Source organism: Osmerus mordax, chromosome 19 (assembly GCF_038355195.1).
Source record: "Osmerus mordax isolate fOsmMor3 chromosome 19, fOsmMor3.pri, whole genome shotgun sequence".
Lineage (NCBI taxonomy): Eukaryota > Metazoa > Chordata > Actinopteri > Osmeriformes > Osmeridae > Osmerus > Osmerus mordax.
Window position 1 is genome coordinate 13,787,800 of NC_090068.1, and position 26,120 is coordinate 13,813,919.

General features: G+C 45.2%; 1 protein-coding gene across 1 annotated transcript in view; it reads left to right on the top strand.

Annotated features, from left to right (window-relative positions):
• The first annotated feature begins 621 nt into the window (after nucleotides 1–621).
• Nucleotides 622–26,120, top strand: part of eda (ectodysplasin A) — a 28,422-nt gene continuing 2,923 nt past the window's right edge. Inside the window, exons 1-2 of the mRNA XM_067257634.1 lie at nucleotides 622–921; nucleotides 18,563–18,662. Coding sequence (XP_067113735.1) covers nucleotides 622–921; nucleotides 18,563–18,662 — 400 coding nt within the window. The remainder of the gene's footprint in view (nucleotides 922–18,562; nucleotides 18,663–26,120) is intronic.

Genomic DNA, 26,120 nt, shown 5'->3' on the forward strand with positions numbered 1-26,120 from the left:
TGTTGGACTGGAGCAGAGATAAGATCACTGAACAAGCAGATATGTAGCCAAAAAAGAGAGAGGGAGAAGAAAGAGAGAGATATGCAGTGACTAAAACCTGCATAGCCTACAGTCTTGTTTGCATTGCATGTTTAGCTTATTCAGTACTTACATAGTGAAGTTTAAAAACAAAACTGGCCGACAGAAACTATATGAATTATATCTGGTTTTCCTTTCACATCATGAGATAACAGGTCTTGAATAAACGACAGACGTGTAATAATAATGCCCAACTGTAATAACGATCGCAGGTAAAATGATGGACAGGTATGACAGCGTTATTCTTGCCACCACAAAGACAAAGGAACAAGTCCTGCTTCAGTGCCACCCTGCCGAGAACGAAGCGAACAACGAAGCGCTCCTTTTTCAATGGAGTGAGCGAAATGAGCGCAGTCCAATCATAGACAACTGGGCGGATCTTTGAATGTTACGGTAACATAAGTGAATCCCATCCCCCTTATTAGATGTGGCCGAAGATAACTGGCGTTGTAGTACACTCTGTGCAGACAGTTCAAGTTAGGATCATAGAGCAGCCAGAAGCCGAGTATGCTTAGATAGCATAGACTGGAACAGTTTCTCGACATGGCACCGAAATCTTTGTCTGTAAAGTTGGCAAACTTAGAGGAGAGTGATTTGAAAGAGTCTACCTGCATTTGCAGGAGACAGTGCAACAATTGTAAGATATTTTTGGGATTTTTCGTTTTATCCCTTTCCTTGCATTTCATCACACTGTTCTGTTATTTGGACCTGAGATCCGAGGTACAACGAGAGATTCTCCAGAAAAACAGAGACGAGTCTCAGACTGCCGGCACCAGCGATATGAATGAGAAGCACGCGCCTGGCTTCCAACTGCTGGAAGTCAGCTACCCAATTGACCTTCAGGTACCTAATGAATGTCGTCCAGTGAAATTACACATTCGTGCGTGCGTGTGTGAGAGAGAGGGAGAGAGTGTCTCTGTGTGTGTAGGTGTGGCTTAAATTGGAGTTCCACCGTGCGGCTATTGTTTGGGGTAATTGTTTTACTGATGTGATGTAATAACTTAAAGCAGGACCGGCTAAAATGGTAATAGAGGACCCTGGCCAGATACGTTATGCATGCCACCAAGCTCCTGTACTTAGAATCTTACAAGGTCTAAAGTGTGTTTTGCTTTAAATCCCAACTTGAACATGAATTATCTTTGTTTGACGATGTGTTGGAAATATTTTGTGATCTTGATACCATTTAACCACATGACCTTTCCTTTTAAACGCAAGATCGAACACGTGTAGTGATGTTTTATGTCACCACATTTCATACTGTATTCATAACAGAGCCTAGTCTCTTGTTCCTCTGACTTTCGCACAATAATGTAGTGGGAGTTCAATGTTCCGCAACTTCTTTTGGTGACTGAATGAATGGCAGCAAGGATGTGTGAGTGGGGTTGTTAGACAGACTTGGTGATGCGTGTTGAGGCGGGCAGATGCGGGCTCTACAGAGGGTTCTGCATGTGGGCTGTAAAATTCCACCCATCCCCGCCAAGTATAACTGCCGACACTTAATCGCGTTGGCACGAGGGAGACTGGAATCGTTATGTTGCCGGTTTCTTGTCAGCTTGTGGTCTGACGGCCTGCAGGGGACAATGCTGACACATCCTTAAAAGGCTCGGGCAATTCTTTGCCAAATGTACTCTTTTGAACAGTCTAATCTCATGAGCTGGCAAACCATGTTAAGAACAGAGGTGCTCAGAAAGATGGGACCTTGGCAATTTACTTGCGTGCACAATGTTGCTATTAAAAGGGAACATCCTGTAAGAGATCTCATACTACTACCAATGCTGTGACATGACACAGCATTGGACTCCTTTCAAGCACTTGATAGATTTCACCCAGAATTCTGGTTTGCATTGTCTACTCTATGCCTTGAAAAGAGCATGGAATTACACAGCACTTGCAGCTGTGTAATCCTCTAAATTCTAGGGCCAAGGCAGTTACTATTTAGTCAAGTAATTTTTGTTGTAGGAATGGTTTGCTTTCAGGGGTTCATGTGGAGAATAAAATGCTTCAAAAAGCCTAAATGAGATTTTGAATGAACCAAAACAGGTAAACCACCCCGTGCTTCCTTCGGTTGCCTTCCTGAGGCATTGTGGCTTTCCTCCAGAGCTCAGTGTGAAATCTTTGACTAGCACAGTTTGCTCCACACAGAGATCCGGAGCCAACTCTCAACGCTGCCATTAAACCAGACCAAGCACCCGGTGTAGTATGAGATCTCTTACAGGATGTTCCCTTTTAATAGCAACATTGTGCACGCAAGTAAATTACATCCATTCAATTACTTATTGTTAAAATGGATTGTGGGAGAATGCACTACATGGATGTGGTTGGAAATGTTAGCCTGTGTGCCCTATCTGTGCAAGGGTCTTAGGAGCCGGTTGAGACACCGTAGGATACATTTATTGATGTCGAAGTATAGTTTTGTGATCACTGACATGCGAAGTTGATTAATGGCTAACTAGCTTTTTTGTGAGCTGTGATCTTCTAGGAGGCCCAGAAAAGATTTCCAGTTATGTCCAACGCCCTCCCCAACTAGTCCTTGCTCCACCCCCGATCCAAGATTAGATCATTCACTGATGATGAACTGTGAACATGTGATTAGTAATGATGTTTATTTTAGCTCTAGGTTTTTAATTGAACTATCTGGAGTCCTATCAAAGGAAAAGTCGGCCTTGGGCCATGTTTGTAACAAGAGGACAGGTGTCAATGCTGTTGTTTTCCTTACTTTTAGTTTCTTTGTGAGAGTTTGGAAAGAATGTACGTCCTTAATTGTGGATGATGTTTGCCCTTGTGTGCACCTGCTTTTGTTTAGATGAACTTGGGGTTACAGTCAAGTGGCTAGACAGATGTTCTTACTTTCTTGTGTGAAGCAAACCAGACAATCCGTTTTGTGGCTCGTGGTCTGTTTACAGCACAGAGAAGACAAAGAGTTCCCTTCTTAATACAGAAATACTGTACAAAGGGTGCCCATGAAGATACAGAAATACTGTACATAGTTTCCTTTTAGATCTCCATGCATTGTTTGTAAGTCGCTTTGGATAAAAGCATATGCAAAAAGAATTATTATTATTATTTCTTTCTGACCCTTTTATACTCTGTTGAGTAATATTCCACTTGATATTCTGGATAGATTGTGTATATTTACCATCCCAATTAGTCCTAGATTATTCACAATATATTTTCAGACCATGAGAACTGGTGTGGGGCAAGGATGATGGAAACATGAAGGCTGTTCTTCAACCATCCGACAGCAGGCCGATACTACTGTAGTATAGGCCTGTGTAACACAGCACAGAGGGATGAGTAGAGAATCATAACATACATCTTTATAATATGACCAGAAGTATTTTGATACTGACCATCAAGAGTAGCAACATGGTCCTTATCATAACCTGTAACCTTTTCATCACAAAACCTCTTAAAGTCTGTTATTAACGACCTGCAATGACGTTAACATGTAGTTAAAGAGTAATGCGCCCACAAATCTTTGGGAAATTTCAATTACGGAAACTTGAACTGAACATGAAAATCGTATATACAATTGTAATGAAATAAATTAATCTCTGTACATTCATCACATCTATCCTAGCCTGTATCGGACTCCTTCACTTGAGTCTCCTTGTTGTCGTGGTTATCGTTGGGAGGGAGAAGAGACCATGAAAAATAGTGGAGTGGTGAAAGCAAGTTGTCAACCTTGCTGCAGAACAGATGTGGAGGCCACATTGACGAAACATGTTTCATGTGGTTTTCTGGTTGTCCCAAATTGGAATTGTTTTAAAGCCACAACACACAGCTACGGAGCCGGGTGGGGGGGGGGGGGGGGGGGGGAGGGGGGCAGGGGAACACTCAGAGGAACAAAGGAGGGAAAAACGAGGTAGCAGGTGGAAAAACATATTTGCCAAATTGCTGACAGGTGCGCAACAGCCCAGGTTTGAATGTTCAAATAGAAAAGCCCGCGTGGGGAACAGAACAGGCTGAGAGAATTTGGCGTTGAGCCACTCAAAGCAAGATGTCATTTGTAGCTACCTAGCACCAAGTGTGTTGTTTAGACTTACGTTGGGATTTACTTAGTTTAATTTGAACCAACTGAGATCACTTGCATTTGGTGTGTTCGGAACTACTGTTTCAGGTCTAGGGATAGAGACCTTTTCCTAGAGTCAGACACTACAGGATGTTCAACGTTTAAGACTTAGATGTCCATAGACTGAACTGCACGGTGTTGAAGAAGACTTTCTTTCCTCACTGTTTCTAATCTTCACTGACTCACACTACTCGTGTGCATAACTGTTCCAACACAAATCAATTCAAAATCCCTTTCATTGGGGTTCAAATGTGCTATCTCATTGTCAACTTTTACATTTGATTGTAGTTTAAAATGGATTACTGTTTTGATGATAATCACCCCCATTAATTTTTATTATCTGTTATCCATCATTTGTATGTGGCCATAAGTCTGTGAGCCTCACACGTACAGAGTGTACCAAACGTTAAAAGCCTGAGCCTTCAAACGACCAGATCTCTTATTTTTTTTCCGTCTGAGCGAAGGGATACTTTATTGAACCTTGTAAAAATCTGGTATTAAATGCTTAAACTAAAGGAGATAGGGCAACAAAGTGAGCTAAAATGTTGAAAACATTCCAGGTCTTTTCTTTGAAATAACCAACTGATCATATGCAGTTAGACTGCCTCTTTCGAATGTCGATGGGAGGGAAGTTTCTCACAGTTTTTCCAAGATGGCATATCTTCAAGCAGGTCCGTGTGAGGTGAGACCGGTGGGGAACAGTGACATGGTTAGGTCTGCCATGGCCAGGATCTCGGTTCCGTCTTAGTTTGACGACCTTGTAAATTCATTCGTTTTGAAAGAATATCATGCCAAAAACGAAACCTTTTTATCTAAAGAGCATAACACTCTTTATTATGAGCAGCTTGTCTCCACATCAGCGTTAGGACATGTCGTCCCTAAAGTAAACTAACAAAACTGATCTCTTCTCAAAACAGCTCTTATTTTCCTCTGAATTAGACTGTATTTTCTTCCGTCAATGTCCCAAAGATAGCAGTGGATCATGACCCTACACAGCAACATTTGAGTCTAATTTAACACTCCTAAAATGTATATATGACTCCCTCCATTTTGGAGTTAAAATAACACCTTTGAATGTGTCAAATATGTACATCACTCACAGAGTACATTTTAACACTGTGACTGTTTATTCATACACCCAACAGCAGTGTATTTAGAACCATTCCAAGTGTTATCTTCCCCACTAGTGTTAATATGTACACTCTTGTAGAGTTAAATACATACCTGCAATGTGCTAATCTTTTGACAATTACTTTTTTCTGTATTTTAATGTAACATGTAATGATGTTTTGAAATTAAATTATTCTGTGGATTTAACTCTTTAAAGAGACTATGATGATCCACAGTAAGATGTTTTAGATAGTAAGTCATACCTTCTGTTACTACAGGAGAAAACACTATGTTAATGATCTGCAATAACAAAAGTAGTAAATGCCAGTGTTGGTTTCCCTCATCAACAATGTCTCCAAATATCAGAGGAATATTACGAATTAAACATAATGTCTGAATGGCATTCAGTCCAATACTATTCTCTACCTGCTCTAGATTTAATCTAGTAAGACGATTCTTTTCTTTCCAAGTAGCCATAATTTAAAGAATAAATTATGTTACAAATCTCTTGTCTCGATATAATGCCAGAGAGATATTCAAGAAGTAACTTTATCTCATATTGTCCAATGCCCTCAAGGATATCATGCATTATATCTGGCGCGTAATTGTTACAAATATGAAAATATTGTAAGTCAATGAGCAGACATGTCCGTTTAACGCCAAAAGAAGCAGTGATGCTAAGTCTGCATAGTGCTGTTCTTGTTTGCTTTGTTTCGTAATATCATTTTAGTGTTATCTTCACTGAAAACTGACTGTGATGTTTTCTGGTTTACTAAACTGAATGATTCCATGAATCCAAGTAGTGTGTACATCCCTATGTTATCTCCCGTAACCTGGGAAATTGTGCCAAACAAGGGCTCTCTGGAGAAAGGAACTTGAATTCCTTAACTTTCAAAGACTTTCAAGTCTTCAACAAGGGGCCACAAAATTGCTTCAAAACCATATTCCTTAATATCCTGTGCATGGAATAATGATAGTAAATTAATAGCCTATGTATTAAACTTTCTTTGGTGTTAAGTTCCTAAGAATAAAGTAAATGGCTCCAATTTTGTGAATGCCTTGCTTAGAACCCGGGGGATTAGCAGATTCAAAAGACAATGCCATTTGTGATGAGCCAGGATGTTCATTTGGAGCAGAGCGACGTCCAAAGGCCTTCGTGACTGCCTTACTGAAAGCAGCTGTGGGGCATTACTGAGGCTAGATGAGATAAGGCGTGTCGGAGACGTCCCAGGCCTTTTGTTGATATGCAAAGTGTTTGATGTCAGTTTTGGCGCAGTTTGGTTTATGAAAAAAAACAAAACTCATTTGTCATGTCGGAAAGCCTTACGCGGAAAACGCATCCCCGTTTGTCTTTCGTTGTAATTTAGACCAATTCCAGAGAGCTATAAAACTCAATTAAAGGGACTGGGGGTTCCTTCTCTCGTTTGTAACATACACAGATGTGCAGATTATCATTCTACTGGAGACAGGGGGAGCTGAGGGCTGTTTCAGCGAAGAGAGATGCCTGCCCAGGAGCACTGTAACCGTCACCCAGCCGAGGCCATAGGAGCTAGCGTACCTCAAATTTCTTTCATTTTATTTAATTCCTTTTACAAATATACTCAACATGACCAACCGTTGTATGCAGTTATTGATACAGAGTGCATTGGAACTGCGGTTTGCACTCATACTGAAACAAATAACAGAGTTTCTTGGTCGTGTGTGTTGAGATTGCCAGTCATGAAGAAGTAGTGTTCTCGCGGACCACACATTGTCAAATGTGACATCACTCAAGTGTGTGGCTCAGATTTACGAGATGGCAGATAATCTGACTTGTCAAGAGTTATGAACTGTTTTATTTCTTTAGTTCCTAATTGATGTCGACCCAATTAACTTCCAGTGTTATTGAATACTTGATTATGCGCAGATGTTGCGGATGACGTAGCACGTCATCTGAGGAAAATATTATATAGCAGAAACATAGATTCCGTATTATTTCAACTGGTCTTTCATTTAAAAAAAATATAACCCTAAGTGCTGTGATCATTCAACACATTTATGGACTTGCAGATTTCAGATTTAGAAAGATAACCAAATAATCTGGTATTACTTAAGAAAATATGACAGTTTAGGGAATCAGACTAGTGTTATCGTTTCACTGGAGAGTTTTTCAATTTGACGAGCAGGAAATTCAGCTGAAAATATTTGGAGCCCAGAGGTAAAATCTATGGGAAACATCTGAACATGTTTCAATGCAGCGTTCCCCTGATATATTAATAGGCTCTTAAAGTGGATGACACATAATCGTAGTTTGTTATTCCTAGCCTTAAGCAGTCATTTTTGTTTGATTTTTTTGTGTAAGACATGGAACGTCTGGCTACATTACTAGAGCATTGAGTGTCTATTTGATTAGATTTATCCCTTATCCAAGTCACTCAGAGACTGTCTGAACCTCTCCTATGTGTGCCTGTGTCTTGTGGCCCAAGTCTGAACACCGTTATCAAACCATCTCCAGAAAAAGGAAGGTTGATTGCAAGTACTAAAGTTATTTTAGGTTCACCCAATTGCTTTGTTAATAAGGAAAATCTGTTTTGTAGCCTTTTGTGGGAACAGTTTTAGCTTGGGAGCAGTTAGAATAACATTTTTGCCATATTCATTTTCATAGTTTAGAGAAAGAGACCAGTGAGTCACTCACCAGGCATGTCTTGGCTGTTGTATAAAGAAGCTTGATAGTGTTTGTTGTGTTCAAACTAAGGAAAACCCAGCACTTTAGAACTTTTCTTCTCATAACTATTGTTGAAAGTACCCAGTGTTTGTTTGAAGTCTTCATGCAGTGTGCTCTGTGTTGACATGACCCAAGTTGTCTCCGTAGAAACGCTGATTCCCTCGGTTGTCCTAAATTTTCCCACTCCATCGGACTGCTTTTGAACAATCTGGGATGTGAATGTATTCTGTGACACTGTTGTCAGATGGCATCTCTAGGGGGACACTTCCTAACCTCTAGTGGACTCCCCCCCCCCCCCCCTACAAACACACAGACAAACACAGGCACACATGCATACACACACCCCCACCCCCCCACACACACACACCCCCACACACACACACACCCCCACACAGCCTTATCATCTCCTCAGTTCTCGTCTGCAGAGGGGAAATAGTTAGGTTATGTGTTTCAAATATTTTACATTTTGGCATTCAATAGCTTTTAGGACCTTGAAATAATCTGTCAAAAACCTTATCATGGTGATCAGAGATGTTAACAACCTTATCATGGTGATCAGAGATGTTATCCAGTACAGGTAGCACCGGGTTCAACAACTGTAGTTTTGACTCGTCCACCATCCTCTCATTGTGAGTTTCTTTATTGAGAGAATTTGTCATGTAAAGCTAGTTCCCCTCACAGCTGGTGTGGCTTAGCCAAGTTCTGCTCAAACACCACATGGTTTCAATCACATCCTATTCATTTTCAATGACGAAAAAACAACTCTTAACTTTTCACAGCACAACACCAACCTTGTTTACTAAGTGTGTAACGAGTCCTGTATGTGTAAAAAAATAATAAAAAAGGGGTAAATCCACAAACACACACAGAAGAGTTGTTCAAAAAGCTGCGGCTTTGCTACCGTGAGGAGAGGAAACTCCTCTTCTTCATGTGTCCTGTGTTAATCTGAAATGACGAGACGTGAAACCTCATCTCTAGCGTTTCCCCTGTCGCTTCCACGGTCAGGAGATCTGTCTGCCACGGTCAGGAGATCTGTCTGCCACGGTCAGGAGATCTGTCTGCCACGGTCAAGAGATCTGTCTTCCACGGTCAGGAGATCTGTCTGCCACGGTCAGGAGATCTGTCTGCCACGGTCAAGAGATCTGTCTGCCACGGTCAGGAGATCTGTCTGCCACGGTCAAGAGATCTGTCTGCCACGGTCAGGAGATCTGTCTGCCACGGTCAGGAGATCTGTCTGCCACGGTCAAGAGATCTGTCTGCCACGGTCAGGAGATCTGTCTGCCACGGTCAGGAGATCTGACCAGGTCAACTCTAGGTCAGCCTCTCTTTGTAATGACAAATGATCTCATATCAGTTTGTCCGTAGGAAAACACTCATCAAGCGTTGGTGTGCTTTGTGGAGAATGGCAGTTCTTGAAAGTGTCACATGCAGCAGTTTCTCAGCACAGATGGCGATGTCAAACATTGTTGATTACTGGTGCTCAGGGAGCCGGCCCTCCCTCTTCAGCTCTAAAGCGATCCTTAGATGAAGTCTCTCTGATCAGTTATGTTTCTGGGTGACTGGACAGTCAGTTTCTGTCAGTGTCCTCAGCGTGCATCTCCTTCAGATGTGTTCCGGCGGGTGAACAGGCAGCGGCCACAGCCTGACGAGCCCAGTGTACTGGGTGTGTTTCTGTGAGTAATGAAGGCCGGGTGGTTGGCTGTGTCAGGTCTCCGCTGTGTGACTGAGAGGCGACAGCTGGCTCGCATGTGGAGGCCTGTGGACCAGCGGGCCACTCTCCCTCCACCGGACCCTCCTGGAGGGAAGCCTGACGAGGTGAGGACACGCTCACGTCTGGGTCCTGGCCCTCCTCAGATGCTGTGAGCTGGGCGTGTGGGAGGACTGTCATGGTGGCGGTCAGGACGTGACCTCTGGGTCTCGTCTGGGTCTGTGGGAAGGGGTCGTGTGGAGGCTGGCCTCGTGAGGGATTTGGTTGCAGCTTGGTAGGGAGTGTGCTACTCATGGTTGGGGCAGCATATCTATCCAACTGTTCGTTACAGATACATGGTTTTGTGTGAACAGAGGGAATGTACGCAATGAAAACATACTGTACATACATGGTATACACACAAGGCATATTTAATTGGTACAAACAATCTATTGGTAGATTAATTTTTTGGCGTAGACATTGGAGTGACAAGTGACGCTACCTTGATCCTGGCTGGTGTGGTTGTCAGTTTCTTTATATAGACAAATAAAGATTAGCCAAAAAAATGCTTAAACGATTATATCAAATAAAGGAAATTGAATCACTGTGTGCATCTCCAGTATCAGTGACTTAGCTGTCTTCACGGTAATCTCAGCTCTGTGGAGAGTTTCAATTTACTCAGCTTGGCTGGGAGGCTGAACAGAAATCTGCATACGATTAAAAAACTGACTGGAGTCAGTTTTTGTCCTGGAGGAGGAGAAAAGGTAGTTCCCATCCAAACCTTTGAATTGTTGTTTTTGTGTAAATATTTTGGGGTAAAACTTGACTCGACTCAAGATCATCATGACCCCAAAGTGATGCAAGGCTCTGATAATAGACTGGATGATGAGGGATGGCGTCTTATTAATAAACTGTACTTTAAATATCGCTCCAACTCTTTCTGATGGCTGTGAAGGGAACAGTCCCTGGCTGGAGTTGACCTGGTCAGCCTCTCTTAGGGAACAGTCCCTGGCTGGAGTTGACCTGGTCAGCCTCTCTTAGGGAACAGTCCCTGGCTGGAGTTGACCTGGTCAGCCTCTCTCTTAGGGAACAGTCCCTGGCTGGAGTTGACCTGGTCAGCCTCTCTCTTAGGGAACAGTCCCTGGCTGGAGTTGACCTGGTCAGCCTCTCTCTTAGGGAACAGTCCCTGGCTGGAGTTGACCTGGTCAGCCTCTCTCTTAGGGAACAGTCCCTGGCTGGAGTTGACCTGGTCAGCCTCTCTCTTAGGGAACAGTCCCTGGCTGGAGTTGACCTAGTCAGCCTCTCTCTTAGGGAACAGTCCCTGGCTGGAGTTGACCTGGTCAGCCTCTCTCTTAGGGAACAGTCCCTGGCTGGAGTTGACCTGGTCAGCCTCTCTCTTAGGGGAACAGTCCCTGGCTGGAGTTGACCTGGTCAGCCTCTCTCTTAGGGAACAGTCCCTGGCTAGAGTTGACCTGGTCAGCCTCTCTCTTAGGGAACAGTCCCTGGCTAGAGTTGACCTGGTCAGCCTCTCTTAGGGAACAGTCCCTGGCTGGAGTTGACCTGGTCAGCCTCTCTCTTAGGGAACAGTCCCTGGCTGGAGTTGACCTGGTCAGCCTCTCTCTTAGGGAACAGTCCCTGGCTGGAGTTGACCTGGTCAGCCTCTCTTAGGGAACAGTCCCTGGCTGGAGTTGACCTGGTCAGCCTCTCTCTTAGGGAACAGTCCCTGGCTGGAGTTGACCTGGTCAGCCTCTCTCTTAGGGAACAGTCCCTGGCTGGAGTTGACCTAGTCAGCCTCTCTCTTAGGGAACAGTCCCTGGCTGGAGTTGACCTGGTCAGCCTCTCTCTTAGGGGAACAGTCCCTGGCTGGAGTTGACCTGGTCAGCCTCTCTCTTAGGGAACAGTCCCTGGCTAGAGTTGACCTGGTCAGCCTCTCTCTTAGGGAACAGTCCCTGGCTAGAGTTGACCTGGTCAGCCTCTCTTAGGGAACAGTCCCTGGCTGGAGTTGACCTGGTCAGCCTCTCTCTTAGGGAACAGTCCCTGGCTGGAGTTGACCTGGTCAGCCTCTCTCTTAGGGAACAGTCCCTGGCTGGAGTTGACCTGGTCAGCCTCTCTTAGGGAACAGTCCCTGGCTGGAGTTGACCTGGTCAGCCTCTCTTTTAGGGAACAGTCCCTGGCTGGAGTTGACCTGGTCAGCCTCTCTCTTAGGGAACAGTCCCTGGCTGGAGTTGACCTGGTCAGCCTCTCTCTTAGGGAACAGTCCCTGGCTGGAGTTGACCTGGTCAGCCTCTCTCTTAGGGAACAGTCCCTGGCTGGAGTTGACCTGGTCAGCCTCACTTGTACCATCCCTGCCGACGTGGTGCTTGTCATGCTTCTAAGATCCCAGGTCAGGGCCTGTCATAAGGCAACCTTGGCTTCAGATCTGCTGAGTTTACACACATCGTCCGTGACACCGTACTTGTGTCAATGTCAGTGGTAAAACATGGACACTGGAGTTTGCCTGGACTGGATTACAGACTAATGTTCATAACATTACATTTACATGTATTCATTTAGCAGACGCTTTTATCCAAATATATTTGGATAAAAACATGGAATACATAGAGAGAGCGAGTGCCCCTGGAAACATGGAAACATGAAACTGGTGGCCAAGGTTCATGCCTGTCTTATACACATACGTCATATATATACACACAGCATATAAACAGTACAATATTATATACATGTTGTGTATATATAACAAGTCTTGGCTGGTTCGAAGTTCATCTAATACTTGTCTGCATGGCTTATTTGGATGGAAACTATTAACCAGACAAATCAAAGATTTGATTAGAAGTTCAACACCCAACCGCGATTCATTTATAACTGTCAGAGTTTCAGCAAGGACATTTTTTGATTGACAGTTTACATGAGTGGGCTTGTGAGCTGTCCACGCTTCCACTTTCTCTGACAACTGGACCAGCTCCACAGTGTGCTGGCTGTTTCCTACAAAACACTGAGCAAGGATGGGACACATTTGATTCCCATTGAACAGTCACAGCCATTTACTTCTCCACATTTTGTATATATACAAAACATTTGGGCCTGTATAAACAGTAACTGGTGTTTATTCTTTAAGTGATTCATGGGGAAGGGCATAAAAATGTTCCACACATCCATTGCAGGATGCAATTTCTTATGGGCTGTTTACAATGTAATGACCAGCTACATCTTTCATGAAATAAAAACAGTGCTCTTGCAAGCACAAGTAGGTTTCTGTGACAAGTGAAAATAAACAGGAAAGGAGAGGAAGCTACTGTGAAACACATCCACCACACTCACAGTCATTACTCTTCATCTCCACCTCAGTGCTCAGTTCAGTTCACTAAATCTTGCCTAATTAGAACTGACTTGCAGACTGAAGCAAGATATTTTGTAGTAGATTAGACGCTACCTTGCTAAGAGGAGGTCACCACCGCAAGCAAGCCCTTATTGTTTACATGGCTTGTCACTAGAAGAGAAGCAGTTTTCCTGAACCTCAGGATCTCTCTAGAGCAGCTAAAGGTGTGTTTCCAGAGGCCAACATGTGCGTTTCACATCAAACCTTTTCCAGTTTGAGTCTATTGAAGTGTGGTGAGCCCTGACTACAGTGGGTGTGTTGCTGTCACCTGGGTCAACACCTGATACACGGCCTAAACCAAACCAGCCGGGGTCTCTGACCACCTGGGAGGGAGGACTGCCTCCTGTGATTGGATAAAACGTCATTGACCCCACGCGAAAATATAACTTTTCTGTGTGATTGTTGATTGAAGATGTGTTTGTGTAGAGGGCACCGTGTTCTCTGTCAGGACGTTCCCTGTGTATGCGAAGCCCGGGCTGAAATCTTCTTGAGGTAGTGGATCGCTAAACAGCACGGTGTAGATATGGGTAGAATGAGCCAAAATATCTCTGTCTTAAGTTTATATGTGTTATAATTGGGGCCTGCCATCCAAGATACATTTGATAACTCATTTAAGATCTTTTGGACCAGCGTGACCCACAAAACAAATCAATAAACCAGTAGCTGCAGGCTATCGTGTTCCTCCCTCTGGCTTCTCTTTCCCAGGCACATTCCCATAGGAATAGAACTACCACGCTGCATGTGCCAAAAATCCTCTACATGTCACTGCAGGACTGAATTCAATGATTTAGCCGTGATCAGTCGGCCACTTTTTTTTCTTATTTTCTTGTCTTTCTTTGCCAGTTTTACATTTCCAGGAAGTAAATTGTGCATGTCACATCTTTCAGTCTGACCCCCCGACAACATCACATTCACAGTTTAGACAGAGAGAGAAGACTATTTCTCATATTCGCACACGTACGTACACACACACAGCCCTGTTGGCCTTGGTTAAGGGAGAATAAACTCTGGGTGGTCTGTTTGTGGCGGTCTGGAATAAGTCACACTGGTCTCTCTCCATCACCCCCTGTCCCCCTGGCTACGTTCGGGGTTGGCCGACTCCCTGCCCAGCCCTCAGCTCTCCAACTGAGCCTGACGGGGCTCAACCCCGTTCCTGGCCACACCGGCTTGGTGAACAGGGATCCGTGGAGGTCACGGCGTCAGCCCAGCTCCCAGCCCTTCCCCGGCCCATCCCCGGCCCAGCTCCCGGCCCAGCCCCGGCCCAGCCCCGGCCCAGCCCCGGCCCAGCTCCCGGCCCAGCTCCCGGCCCAGCCCCGGCCCAGCTCCGGCCCAGCCCCGGCCCAGCTCCCGGCCCAGCTCCCGGCCCAGCTCCCGGCCCAGCCCCGGCCCAGCCCCGGCCCAGCCCCGGCTGCAGAGTGAACCCTCGCAGACAGGGTGAAAGAGTTGTTCTTGGGTCTCCTCTGTTTCAGCGCGATGAATGAGACGGCCATGTCCGCCGTCGGAAGAAAAGGTGCAATTTAAAACGCACCTGGAAACGCCACCTGCATAGAAATGCTCGTGGTCTCCTGGCAGAGTCATGTTGCACAGTCTAGACAACACGTCTCTTCAGGCTTTCAGAGCCTCGGCGCATTAGGTTAGGAATTGGCAGGTCAGTGTCTGTTCTGGTGATAACCCACTCCACCCCAACACTGGGCTCCTCTAATATTGGATGTTCTACTCTCCCCAGGGGCACTTGCTCTCTTTATCTATCTCTCTCTCTCTCTCTCCTTCTCTCTTTCCCTCTCTCTATCCTTCTCTCTCTCTCCTTCTCGCTTTCCTTCTCTCTCTCCTTCTCTCTCCTCTCTCTCTATCTCTCTCTCTCCTTCTCTCCTTCTCTCTCCTCTCTCTCTATCTCTCTCTCCTTCTTCTCTCCTTCTCTCTCCTCCGCTCTCCTTCTCTCTTTCTCTCTTTCCTTCCTTCCTTCTCTCTCTCTCTCCTTCTCTCTCCTTCTCACCCGTGTGTTCTACTCTCGGTTTCTGTCTGACGGCTTCTCCAGTTCCTCTAACCTCTTGGTTCAGAATGTTACCTTCCTTTGTACCTGTCTCATCAGGGCTTTTTAGATGGGATCATTTATTTACTGGTTGATTAATTTCAGTTTGGTGAGAAAAGAAAGACAGTGGTATAATTTAGTGCCGTGCATTTGTTTTGGAGAGGTACTCTATCTATCAGTCTCGCAGTCTTCATTTTCAAATTCGTAAATATTTCTGTGCCTTGGGCCATCAGGTGTAGAGTTGTTGTAGAGAGGTATTACATTTTGTTGGCTAATTTATTGTGCAAGTTTTTGACAACTGCCACCGACCAGTGTTGTACGAACACAGGTTACCTGACTGTGTTCTACCCATCCCACTGAAAGATAATATCTGCCCACATAAAACATGTTCCTGTCAAATCCTGAAAACCTCATTCTTAATCCAGTAAGTGTGAAACACTATACTTTTAAGAACACTGTTGGTATGATTGCTCAAAGACCTCAAATTACTTTTCATTAATAATCTTGTACAACTCTATTCCACCCCCCTCCTCCCCCTGCCATTGGCTGCCTTAGCTGATGTTGTTTTTCTGAGGTGTGGGTTTGTGTGTGTGTCTGGGTGACGTTAAGATAATGCTCAGTGATTGACAGCATGTAATGATCAGCTGCCTGTTGGAAAGAATCATTTAAGATGACATCATTTTGCTTGTCATCCCACACTTAACTTTGTGTATCTTTTATGTTGAGATATCTCCCCCTCCAGTCATGAATGTAAACCACATATTGGATTGACATTAGCTGAGTACACAGCACACAGGTCACAAGTCTGATACATAAAAAATCCTCTTGTGTGAAGACAGTAGAACACACAGACCTATCAGAAGTATGTGATGTATAGAGTTCCTGTCGGGATGATTGACATCCCTGCTCATAGCTGAGCAGCATCCACTTTCAGTGGAAACGTACATGCCGAGAATCAGCTTTCCATGGAGCTGAGTTTCAGCGGTCTCTGTAATGAGCGCCTGTCAGGTCTGCTGGAGTCTTGGCCGTCCTCAGTCTTCTCAGGCTGGCTGGGATATCAAAGGAGCCGCTGATAAACAAAATAAACTCCCAGCGCTACTTTCACCCTTTATTGTCCTGCCCGGTTTTAATGTCGGCCAGGTGCGGAGTTAAGCACAAACTCTGGCATGTTTCAAAGCAGCAGCGTCCACAGGAGCCAGGCCTGTTGGTTTCCCCAGACTGAGAGAGAGAGAGATAACCCTAACCCTGATAGAGAGAGAGAGAGAGATAACCCTAACCCTGATAGAGAGAGAGAGAGAGATAACCCTAACCCTGATAGAGAGAGAGAGAGAGAGAGAGAGAGAGAGAGAGAGAGAGAGAGAGAGAGAGATAACCCTAACCCTGATAGAGTTTCTTGTACAGGAAGGCACCACCACTCTTTTGTTCGGAATCCCCCAATGAACAAACGCTTCTGCTTCAACACCGGAGCAAAGCGGAGAGTTAATGCAGCATCCATGAAGCAAGACAACGTATCACTGTTAGGGAATCGCGACTATCCTGTAAAATGTACATTAGTTACATTAGTAAAAGAAGTGATTCTGAGAAATTGATATTTACAGCATTTTAAATTCTGTAAATATATCAGTTTCTCAGAATCACTTCAGCACTGTGTAATCACAGTTGGTGGAAGAGGACTATCACTCCACAGGAATGCAGAGGGGCCATAAAATGAATCTTTTGGCTGGGAGTCATATGAGGTCATGTTCATTGTTCATGTTTGGCAAGCCCAGCCTTCCTTGCCAATGTTCACATTTTACAGGTACAGTTTTGCATCCATCAGCTTTCCTTCTGGATCTTAGAAGAGGTGCTTTACAGGCAGGTCAAAGGAAGTAAAGAGTGGGCTTTCTCAAGTTCATACTTATGTTTGATTTTCAAATCATACTTACTGGAATCATACTCCAAGCCATAATAAAATACCTTATGTGCCAAAGCATTTTCACTTGAGTGAAAAGTACCGTTTGTGGCGATTTATCAAGAGCACCACTCCAGTTAAAACAGGGATCAGCTCTGCCAGGAGCACTGCTGAGAGGCCCTCGACTGACAGTCCAGCCTCCCTCAGCCTCCCCCAGCCCCCCTCAGCCTCCCTCACCCTCCCTCAACGTCCTCCAGCCTCCCTCAGGCTCCCTAGCCTCCTCCAGCCTCCCTCAGCCTCCCTCACCCTCCCTCACCGTCCTCCAGCCTCCCTCAGGCTCCCTAGCCTCCTCCAGCATCCCTCAGCCTCCCTCAGCCTCCTCAGCCTCCCTCAGCCTCCCTCACCCTCCTCCAGCCTCCCTCAGCCTCCTTCACCTTCCTCCAGCCTCCCTCTCCCTCCCTCAGCGTCCCTCAGCCTCCCTCGCCCTCCTCCAGCCTCCCTCAGCCTCCCTCACCCTCCTCCAGCCTCCCTCTCCCTCCCTCAGCCTCCTCCAGCCTCCCTCAGCCTCCCTCAGCCTCCCTCACCCTCCTGCAGCCTCCCTTACTCTCCTCCAGCCTCCCTCAGCCTCCTCCAGGCTCCCTCAGCCTCCCTCACCCTCCTCCAGCCTCCCTCACCCTCCTCCAGCCTCCCTCTCCCTCCCTCATCCTCCTCCAGCCTCCCTCAGTCTCCCTCACCCTCCCTCTCCCTCCCTCAGTCTCCCTCACCCTCCTCCAGCCTCCCTCAGTCTCCTCCAGCCTCCCTCAGTCTCCCTCACCCTCCTCCAGCCTCCCTCAGCCTCCTCCAGCCTCCCCCAGCCTCCCTCACCCTCCTCCAGCCTCCCCCAGCCTCCCTCAGCCTCTCTCAGCCTCCATCAGCTTCCCCCAGCCTCCCTCAACCTCCTCCAGCCTCCCTCAGTCTCCCTCACCCTCCTCCAGCCTCCCTCAGCCTCCTCCAGCCTCCCCCAGCCTCCCTCACCCTCCTCCAGCCTCCCTCAGCCTCTCTCAGCCTCCATCAGCTTCCCCCAGCCTCCCTCAACCTCCCTCACTCTCCTCCAGCCTACCTCTCCCTCCCTCAGCCTCCCTCAGCTTCCCCCAGCCTCCCTCAGCCTCCCTCAGCCTCCCTCTCCCTCCCGCTTTGCCAGCTCTCTTCATGGTATCTGAGGAGAGGAACTCTGACAATCGCATTGCAGTTTGCCTTAATTTATGTTCCACAAGTGCAGGTCTCATAAATACCAAAAATTACTACAGCCAAGTAATTCAATCCTGTGTCAACAAAGGCCAAAACACAGAGACTATCTAATCCATTCCAGAAGGGTTTCAATCTGTGGATGAAATATCTGTCTTTTTTTTCCGTCTCAGCCTTGAAAGAACATCAAGATGTTCTCTCTCACCTCCCTATTTCAGAAAATACTCAGAAACTCTTATTTACTCTGAACTCTGAATTTACTGTAGATTTGTTTTTCAAATTGTCATAACAGCCATTTAGAGTTGTTGCAGAGATTACCTAAACTAATCAAAATTGCTAACATGTTCATGCCAACTCTTCCCCTCCCGCTCTCTCCCTCTCTTCACAACAGGCCTTGTCCCTCATGGCTGAGGAGGAAAACACTCACCTAAAACAGGACAGCCAACATGTCGTCCTTCGCTCCAAAAGGAGTCAAAAGCGACCTGAATCAGGTATGTCTGAATTTCTACTCGTTCAGGGAGTGTTGTTAACTCTGCTTTCATTTGCACGATGGATAGACGTTGTCTTTGAAAAACATTCATGAACTCAAACAGCAGAAATCCTGTGAACTGGGACGTATGTTGATGGGAATGTGTTTGGTAAAGCTAGCTAGCTGAGCTGACCCATGTTTACAGAGGTTGAGTCTGTGCTGTTGAGAACGTTTCCCTCTCTTACTCACTTGGTAAGAAACCAAAACGTTAGTAATTACATTTTTGAGGCCATCCTCACGGTTTCCTGGTTTGACAGGGGTGAACTCAGAACGTTTTGATGTGGTGTTTTGTTCAAAGCTGGAGATGCATTGCATGTGTACATTTACAACACAGTAATTTGTTTGGGCTCTCTATCATTAGCCTGCACTCTCTCCCTCCCTCTCTCTTTCTCTCACTCTCTCTCCTTAACTCTCTCTCCGTCTCTCTCTCTTTCATTCCATTGTGGGCCTCTGCTTAGGTATCAGTTGAAGGGAGTGCACATACCACAGGTTCTTTAACAACACGGGGGAATGTTCCTGTCAGTTGTACAATGTATTGTTTCTCTGATTACCTCCAAGTTTTGAAGGTCTTTGCTTCCTGGAGGATTGATTTACACATAAACATGCAGGTCTGATTCTTTCCATGGCAGTCTTCATACGGGAGCAGATGGTTACTGTCCCGGCCAACGCTGAAAATCCTCCGTGAAATATAGATCGATAGATTTAGTAACGATGTGTCAAAGCATGTTTAGAGAATAGGATCAAGTCATAAAGGTGCAAGGTATCCACAAGCCCTAAGTACTCAGAGAGTGGTACTGCTTCTGGAAGCTCCCAGAGGACAAACCAAGCCAGAGATGTGTTGGCAGGGGGCCTGGAGCGTGGAACCTGGGGCCAGGGCCTGCCAGGGCCTGCCAGGAGCCAGGGGCCCAGAGCCTGCCAGGAGCCAGGGGCCCAGAGCCTGCCAGGAGCCAGGGGCCCAGAGCCTGCCAGGGATTCGGCTGGGATGGCTGTCTGGCCTGGAGATGCTCACATTCCCAAGATCCTGGAGTAATGGCTGCTCCACAGACAGCTATAGAAAATGCTTTTGAGAGGGGGGAGACTGGAGGGAGAATGAGAAAAAGAGAGAGGGGGGAGATAGAGAAAGAGAGAGGTGGGGGTGGCGATAAAGAGAGCGATAAAGAGGGGGGAGATATAGAAGAGAGACAGAAAGAGGAGGGGGAGGGATAGAGAAAGAGAGAAAGATGTACTGAAAGGAAAAATAAGGTAGAAAGACAGGGAGAGCCAACGACAATAAAAACAAAAGAATTGTTAAAAACTTGTAATAGCCAGCATTGTTCTGGTCACGGACGGTATTTATACAATTCATGAAACTAGACAGTATGTATACAAGAACGATAAACCATCTAGTTATAGCTGGAAAAACAACACACCACCAGCTTGTGTGGGATCACTGTTCAGTCCACTTCCACAAATGAGAAGCTTGTGTGTATACAACTTTCAGCGACATCGGATCCGTTTTGATGGTTGGTTGAAGAGACAACATAGGGGGAGGGAGGAAACCAGAACCCGTTCTGTGTTCCCTCCCCAAATAGATGGAGACCTCTATTAAAGGTAGGATTCTCTCCTCCGTGTTCAAAATGGTGGTGACTTTCACCTGTTCGTCAAAGGCTGGGGTCACAGTTATGAGAAGCAGCTAGAGAGACAAGCACCTTGAGACAAGCCCTGACAGGTGTCTGTGGCTCTCAGAGGAAGGGTTTAATGTTCACCTGTCATGTAGTTCCTCTCCTCATCTTCACTTGCATGCGTCAGTGAACTCACATTAAAAGACATGTTGAAACCTCGAAAAACCCATCTGTCTTCGGTCCTCCTTCTCAATGGAGAAGTGAATCTGCAATCGAGGCCTGAATGGAAAAGGAACGTTAATTATGTTTCCTCGGCATGCTGTGGTGTAAACATGTGGTTTGAAATAGAGGGGGGTTGAAAGAGCTGGTGCCCCGGTGTACTCGTGCGACCCTGGCGTGAGTAGAGACCCTGGATCAGGGCCGTGACAAACAGAGGCTTTCTCTGCTTCCTGTTGAGTTCTGTACTCCTCTTGAAGCCATCCCACAATGCCGAGTGGAGAGGTCCGTTTTAGAGGGCGTGTCTCTAAACTCACTCAGGTACAGTTTTAGAGGGCGTGTCTCTAAACTCACTCAGGTACAGTTTTAGAGGGCGTGTCTCTAAACTCACTCAGGTACAGTTTTAGAGGGCGTGTCTCTAAACTCACTCAGGTACACCTCTCGTGGATCTGAAGGTATGGTCAGCAGGATTACTAAATCAAAGGCCGTTATATCACATAAATCTCGCGCTGTTTTGGCACTAGTCTTCTGTCATGATTTTACTTCAGCATAGCTCCCCTTTTCCTCAGCTTACACCAGCAGTAAGTGACTCAGTGAACACTTGGAAAGCATATATCACCTAAAGAATATTTACAGCAAGGTGAAATACAGGGATGTTTTGTTAATGTTTCAACAACTAAGGCAGGCTCGAAAAAACTATAAATATACTTATGAATTTGAATACGTGTGTGTACTGAACCACGGGCAATCAAGTTTCCTACCGAGAAACGTTTCCAATTTGCAGCACTGAAGTTGCTGGCTAACGCAGATCTTTTTAAATCTAATTAGAGAAGAAGATGACAGATCAGCCAGTTGGCTAACCTCCCTTTTGCCTTCGCTCCTATGCTTGTGTTATGATCCCCAAGGCCGGCCACTTAAACAGAAATTGTTTCTTGACAAGGACCTTGACAGGGCTGCGAGCACCATCACAAAGTATTAGATAATGCTGTTTCTCCCCTGGTGTGGAGCATGGGATAGCAGACTTAATTCCCAGACATGACCATTGGCTGACTCAATGCCTTGAATAACAGCCATTTCGTTTCACAATTCAATTGAATTTTAACTTAATATCCATTTTATTTCTTTTACATGCTTTTCTAAAAAACAGCAGCCCCGATCTAAAAGTCAATCCAGTTGATTAACCTAGACAGATGTTAGAAGACATGCTTAGAATATCTGTACTGGTGGATTGTGAAATATGATTTATGTTTAATTCAAGGTAACAAGGTTGATTAAGATTGATCTGCCAAAACAATAAGAACCCATTTTTAAAAGGTATGGAATGCATGTGGACAGTGTTCCCCACCTGGTTCCTGTCAGGTCTGTGTACCTTTGTATATGGATTAAAAGGAAGAAATGCTGTATTGGAACACACTGCCATGAATCACAAACCTTAAGCTTGAACCAGCCCGGTACAGGATGAAGTTTCACTAAAGAATATCCCATTCCTTTTGGACAACTGGTGAGGGTTTTTTGGCAGTCGCAGAGATTTTTGTGCCATGCCAAGGTTTACTTTGTGCCTTTTAATTTGAATTTTTTTGGTAGGGAAAGGCATGTTGCCATGTGGTAGTATGAATTAGAGGAAATGTGAAACTGAAATATGTCTGAAGATTATATTCTTAAAAAATGAGATTACGGGTACAACCCTGTTTTGGGCTTGCTGGAGGAGATCAAAACCTGGATTTCTTTTTCAGTTCTCACCAAAGACTCACTGTGTTTAGGATTGTTCACTGAATTTGCAAAGTGTATATGAAATAATGCTTCACTTTCACATCTGGATAGACACTAAGAAGATATTTTCTCTGTGAAAGTGTGTCTCGTTACACAAGTGCGCCTTTGATTCCCCCTCTACTAACGCTGAAATCAGTCAACTCTATTATCAATAATGATATTATCGCATGTGAGCATTATAAAACGCTGGTAGTGCGATATCTGAGATGTGACAAGCCATGCAAAGCCATCAGTCATGTTCGTAACATGCCTTAACAACAGCGGCAGTTAGCCCACTGCCACGATGCTGTATCGATTCCGAATGCTATACCATCTGTATCTTCCAAGAGTCACCAGCTAACCCGCGAGGGTTAGATCGGCTCCAGTGTTCGCATCCCGGCCCCAGTGTTCGCTTCCCGGCTCCAGTGTTCGGTTCCCGGCCCCAGTGTTTGCTTCCCGGCCTCAGTGTTCGCTTCCCGGCCCCAGTGTTCGCTTCCCGGCCCCAGTGTTCGCTTCCCGGCCCCAGTGTTCGCTTCCCGGCTCCAGTGTTCGGTTCCCGGCCCCAGTGTTCGCTTCCCGGCCCCAGTGTTCGCTTCCCGGCCCCAGTGTTCGCTTCCCGGCCCCAGTGTTCGCTTCCCGGATGTGTTCATGATGGAAGTCGATCAGCCGACCCTGGGAGAAGACTTAAAAGAACCCTCTGTGTTATCAGACCAAAGGGGGCTGGTACTGAAGCCATTGCCAAAATAATAATTTCTCTTTCATGTCAGATGCACTTTGCCTTCATAAATATGCAGTTTGCCTTCACAAGCCATTTCGTAGCAGATGTGTTTTTGTAGTATGTGTTGTGAAAATGTGTTTTCAATGTTGCCCTTCTTTGATGCTAATTTGTTCCATTCATTAAAGTGTTTTACCACTTTTTGTCACAATCTGTTTACAGATGCATTATGGGTATTCTTCCAAGAAACCAATCCTTGCAAGTGTGCGTCCATTAGTGCCGTGTCACATGCAGAAGAATCTCTCCCTTTGTTGTTGAATTGCTCGCACCATAACACATTGACCAGTATTTATGACCCTGGTTCAGATCTTGAATGCCTGGAGGCTGAGCTGACTATCTGGAGCACTGGGGGACACCTGCAGAGGAACAGCTGATTCTGAGCTCTTGTTTCTGCAGGGAAGCTTGTATGAACGCACCACCCATCTGTCCCAGTGTGGGGCTCTTTCTTTCTGGCTTGGTTTAATGAAACGTTCTCTTTCATTTTCTGAAGACACTTCAGAAGCCTTATGTCAAAATATAGACATCCCATTCTTTGTCCAATGATTTAGAGTATTGTGGACTGAAGGATTTTTTATGAGATTGAGATGCAGAACATAAAACACTACTATCTGCACTATTACTACAGTCAGCGTCTATACTGTCTGAACTGTATAAGAGCTTGTCCAGTTGAACACTTTGACCACGTTAGGTGATATCTCAGTGTGACAATGAGAGAAAGCAGAATTGCTGTCATGAAGTGGAAATTGTGTTTAAAGTGTTTGTTATATCTATTTAAATTTCCTGTCAGGCTAGATTTGTTCAAGGTGCCTTTTCGTCATAACAATCACAGACAAGTGTTTATTCAGCCAAACTCAGACCAGAGAGTCCTTCCCCATAGCTGTCCAATACTGTCCAATTACAGCAGATTTTATAGCCAGAGAAACCACAGGGGTGATCATTCCTCCTGACTGCACAATGTCTTAGAGAGGACATCCTCATCATACTGTCAGCTAACAACAAGCTTTCTCACTTAAGTATGGATGTGTATTATGTGAACGCAAGTTTCCGAAAAAACAAGAAAATATCTGTTTTTCTCAAACAACAATCCGCCGAGTCATGGCTTCGCTGGAGGTTCTAGTTATTTATCTTTCTACAGTTGTGCGCTGCTGTAGTCCTGTTTCCAGTAAAAACACATTTCATCAGGCTTCAGCCAATGAAAACAAATAAAGAATGATCATTGATTCAACAGATAAGTAGATTGTTTAATGAGTTAAACTCCCCTCAGCTCTCGATGCATCCTGCCACGAGGCAGGTCCCGGGGAAGGCAGGCCAGAGGGCGGACTCGAGTGGACAGAGTCCATTTGGTTTACACGGCTGTTTTCATCTCTGAAGTGTTAGACCTTCAGGAACAGACCATGAAATTCAAACCAAGTGAAAACGAATAAACAAATAGGAAGAGTGTTTCCTGTGGATGCGTGTGTGTTCCCAACTGTAACGTTGTTCACTGAGCTGCAGCTTAGCTAGCCAAGCAATGTTTACTGTTTTACATCAGAGAAATGGTTGAATTCATTTGGAATGAAAGTCATCTGGAAAATATACAATTTTTAAGCTAAAGCTTTTGGCTGATTGTTATATTTGCTTTTGATGTTGTGTTTTTGGGAGAGAGAAAAAATGAATTATTGCGTGAGATGACATGCAAAACAACATTGAGAAACAACTTTAATAAAGAAAAATTACATTATTACATCCATTGAAAAAACAACTTTTCAGCCAGCCCAAACAGGAGCAGATGAGGGAGTAGCTAGAAGATGTCACAGGTTTTTCATTAAAAGGTATCCTTGGCTCCTCACACACTTAACATTTAGTCATTTAGCCGACGCTCTTATCCAGAGCGACTTACAGTAAGTACAGGGACATTCCCCCGAGGCAAGTAGGGTGAAGTGCCTTGCCCAAGGACACGACGTCATTTGACACGGCCGGGAATCGAACTGGCAACCTTCAGATTACCAGCCCGACTCCCTCACCGCTCAGCCACCTGACGTCCACCACACTTCCACACACAAGCAGTTACCAAACACATATTACTGAATGAGTCAACGAGGATATTATTTTTCCAGCAGTGACTGTTACAGCCACTGATCCAACGTCACTACAAGAAACTATGCTAGCTGTTCTCTCATTAAAGGCAATTTTCCTTTCATCGTCCATCTGCTCTTTGGGTCCAGTAACACAGATGTCTTGTTGTGTTTGAATCCCAGCGTTAATGACGTATCGTTCAGCCAGATTCGTGCATTACCTGGCAGCGGAGAGAGCTGTGGTAAAGGAAGTTGTTTTCCGGAACTCGCAACTCTCTTTATGTGAAGAAACCACTCGGCTACAGACCACAGAGCACAGACGTGCGCACGGTGCTACACCATCTCTCAGTATTAATTAATCACTAAGTGTTTCAGCTTGCAGACTTCGCAGCCACAGCTATCGGGATTTTCTAGTTCGCCTCAGAAACATTCCTGCTATTTTTGGAATGTGGGGTGCTTCAAACATTTGGGGAGGGAGAGACAGAAGGGTGTCATAATTTATTGTCTTGCTTGCTGTTCAAATACTGCTCGTGGCATGTCGGTATGATTCCATCACCAAATACCTTTTCAAATAACTGTCTTCCTGGCTGCTTTTAAGCCTAGAAAAAGCTACTGAAACATACAGCCTGTAAAGAATGCAAACCACCTTTAGAGAGATTTTCCTCAAATCTGTAAAATTCCTGAGTCTTTAAATGCTAATTACTCCCAGACCACCTCCTGCCTACCCATGATACAGACACAGACTCTGTGTCTATAATCACACAGGACTTGGCATTTCACATCTTTCACTAACATGTTCCAGATTGTATTTCACTCATTAAGAAAAAACAATGTAAGTGCATCCACTAATGTGTCCAGGGAGAAACTTTATCTGGGAGAACAATCTAGATCCATCTACAAGAAACAGAGAGATGTCATCACCAACTGAGCCATCTTATTTCATGGACAGTCTGCTCTTGAAGCGCACTCTTCAATTTAGTTTAATTTCGAGGCGAAAGCTGTCTTTGTTTCAGGGCAGGGACCCT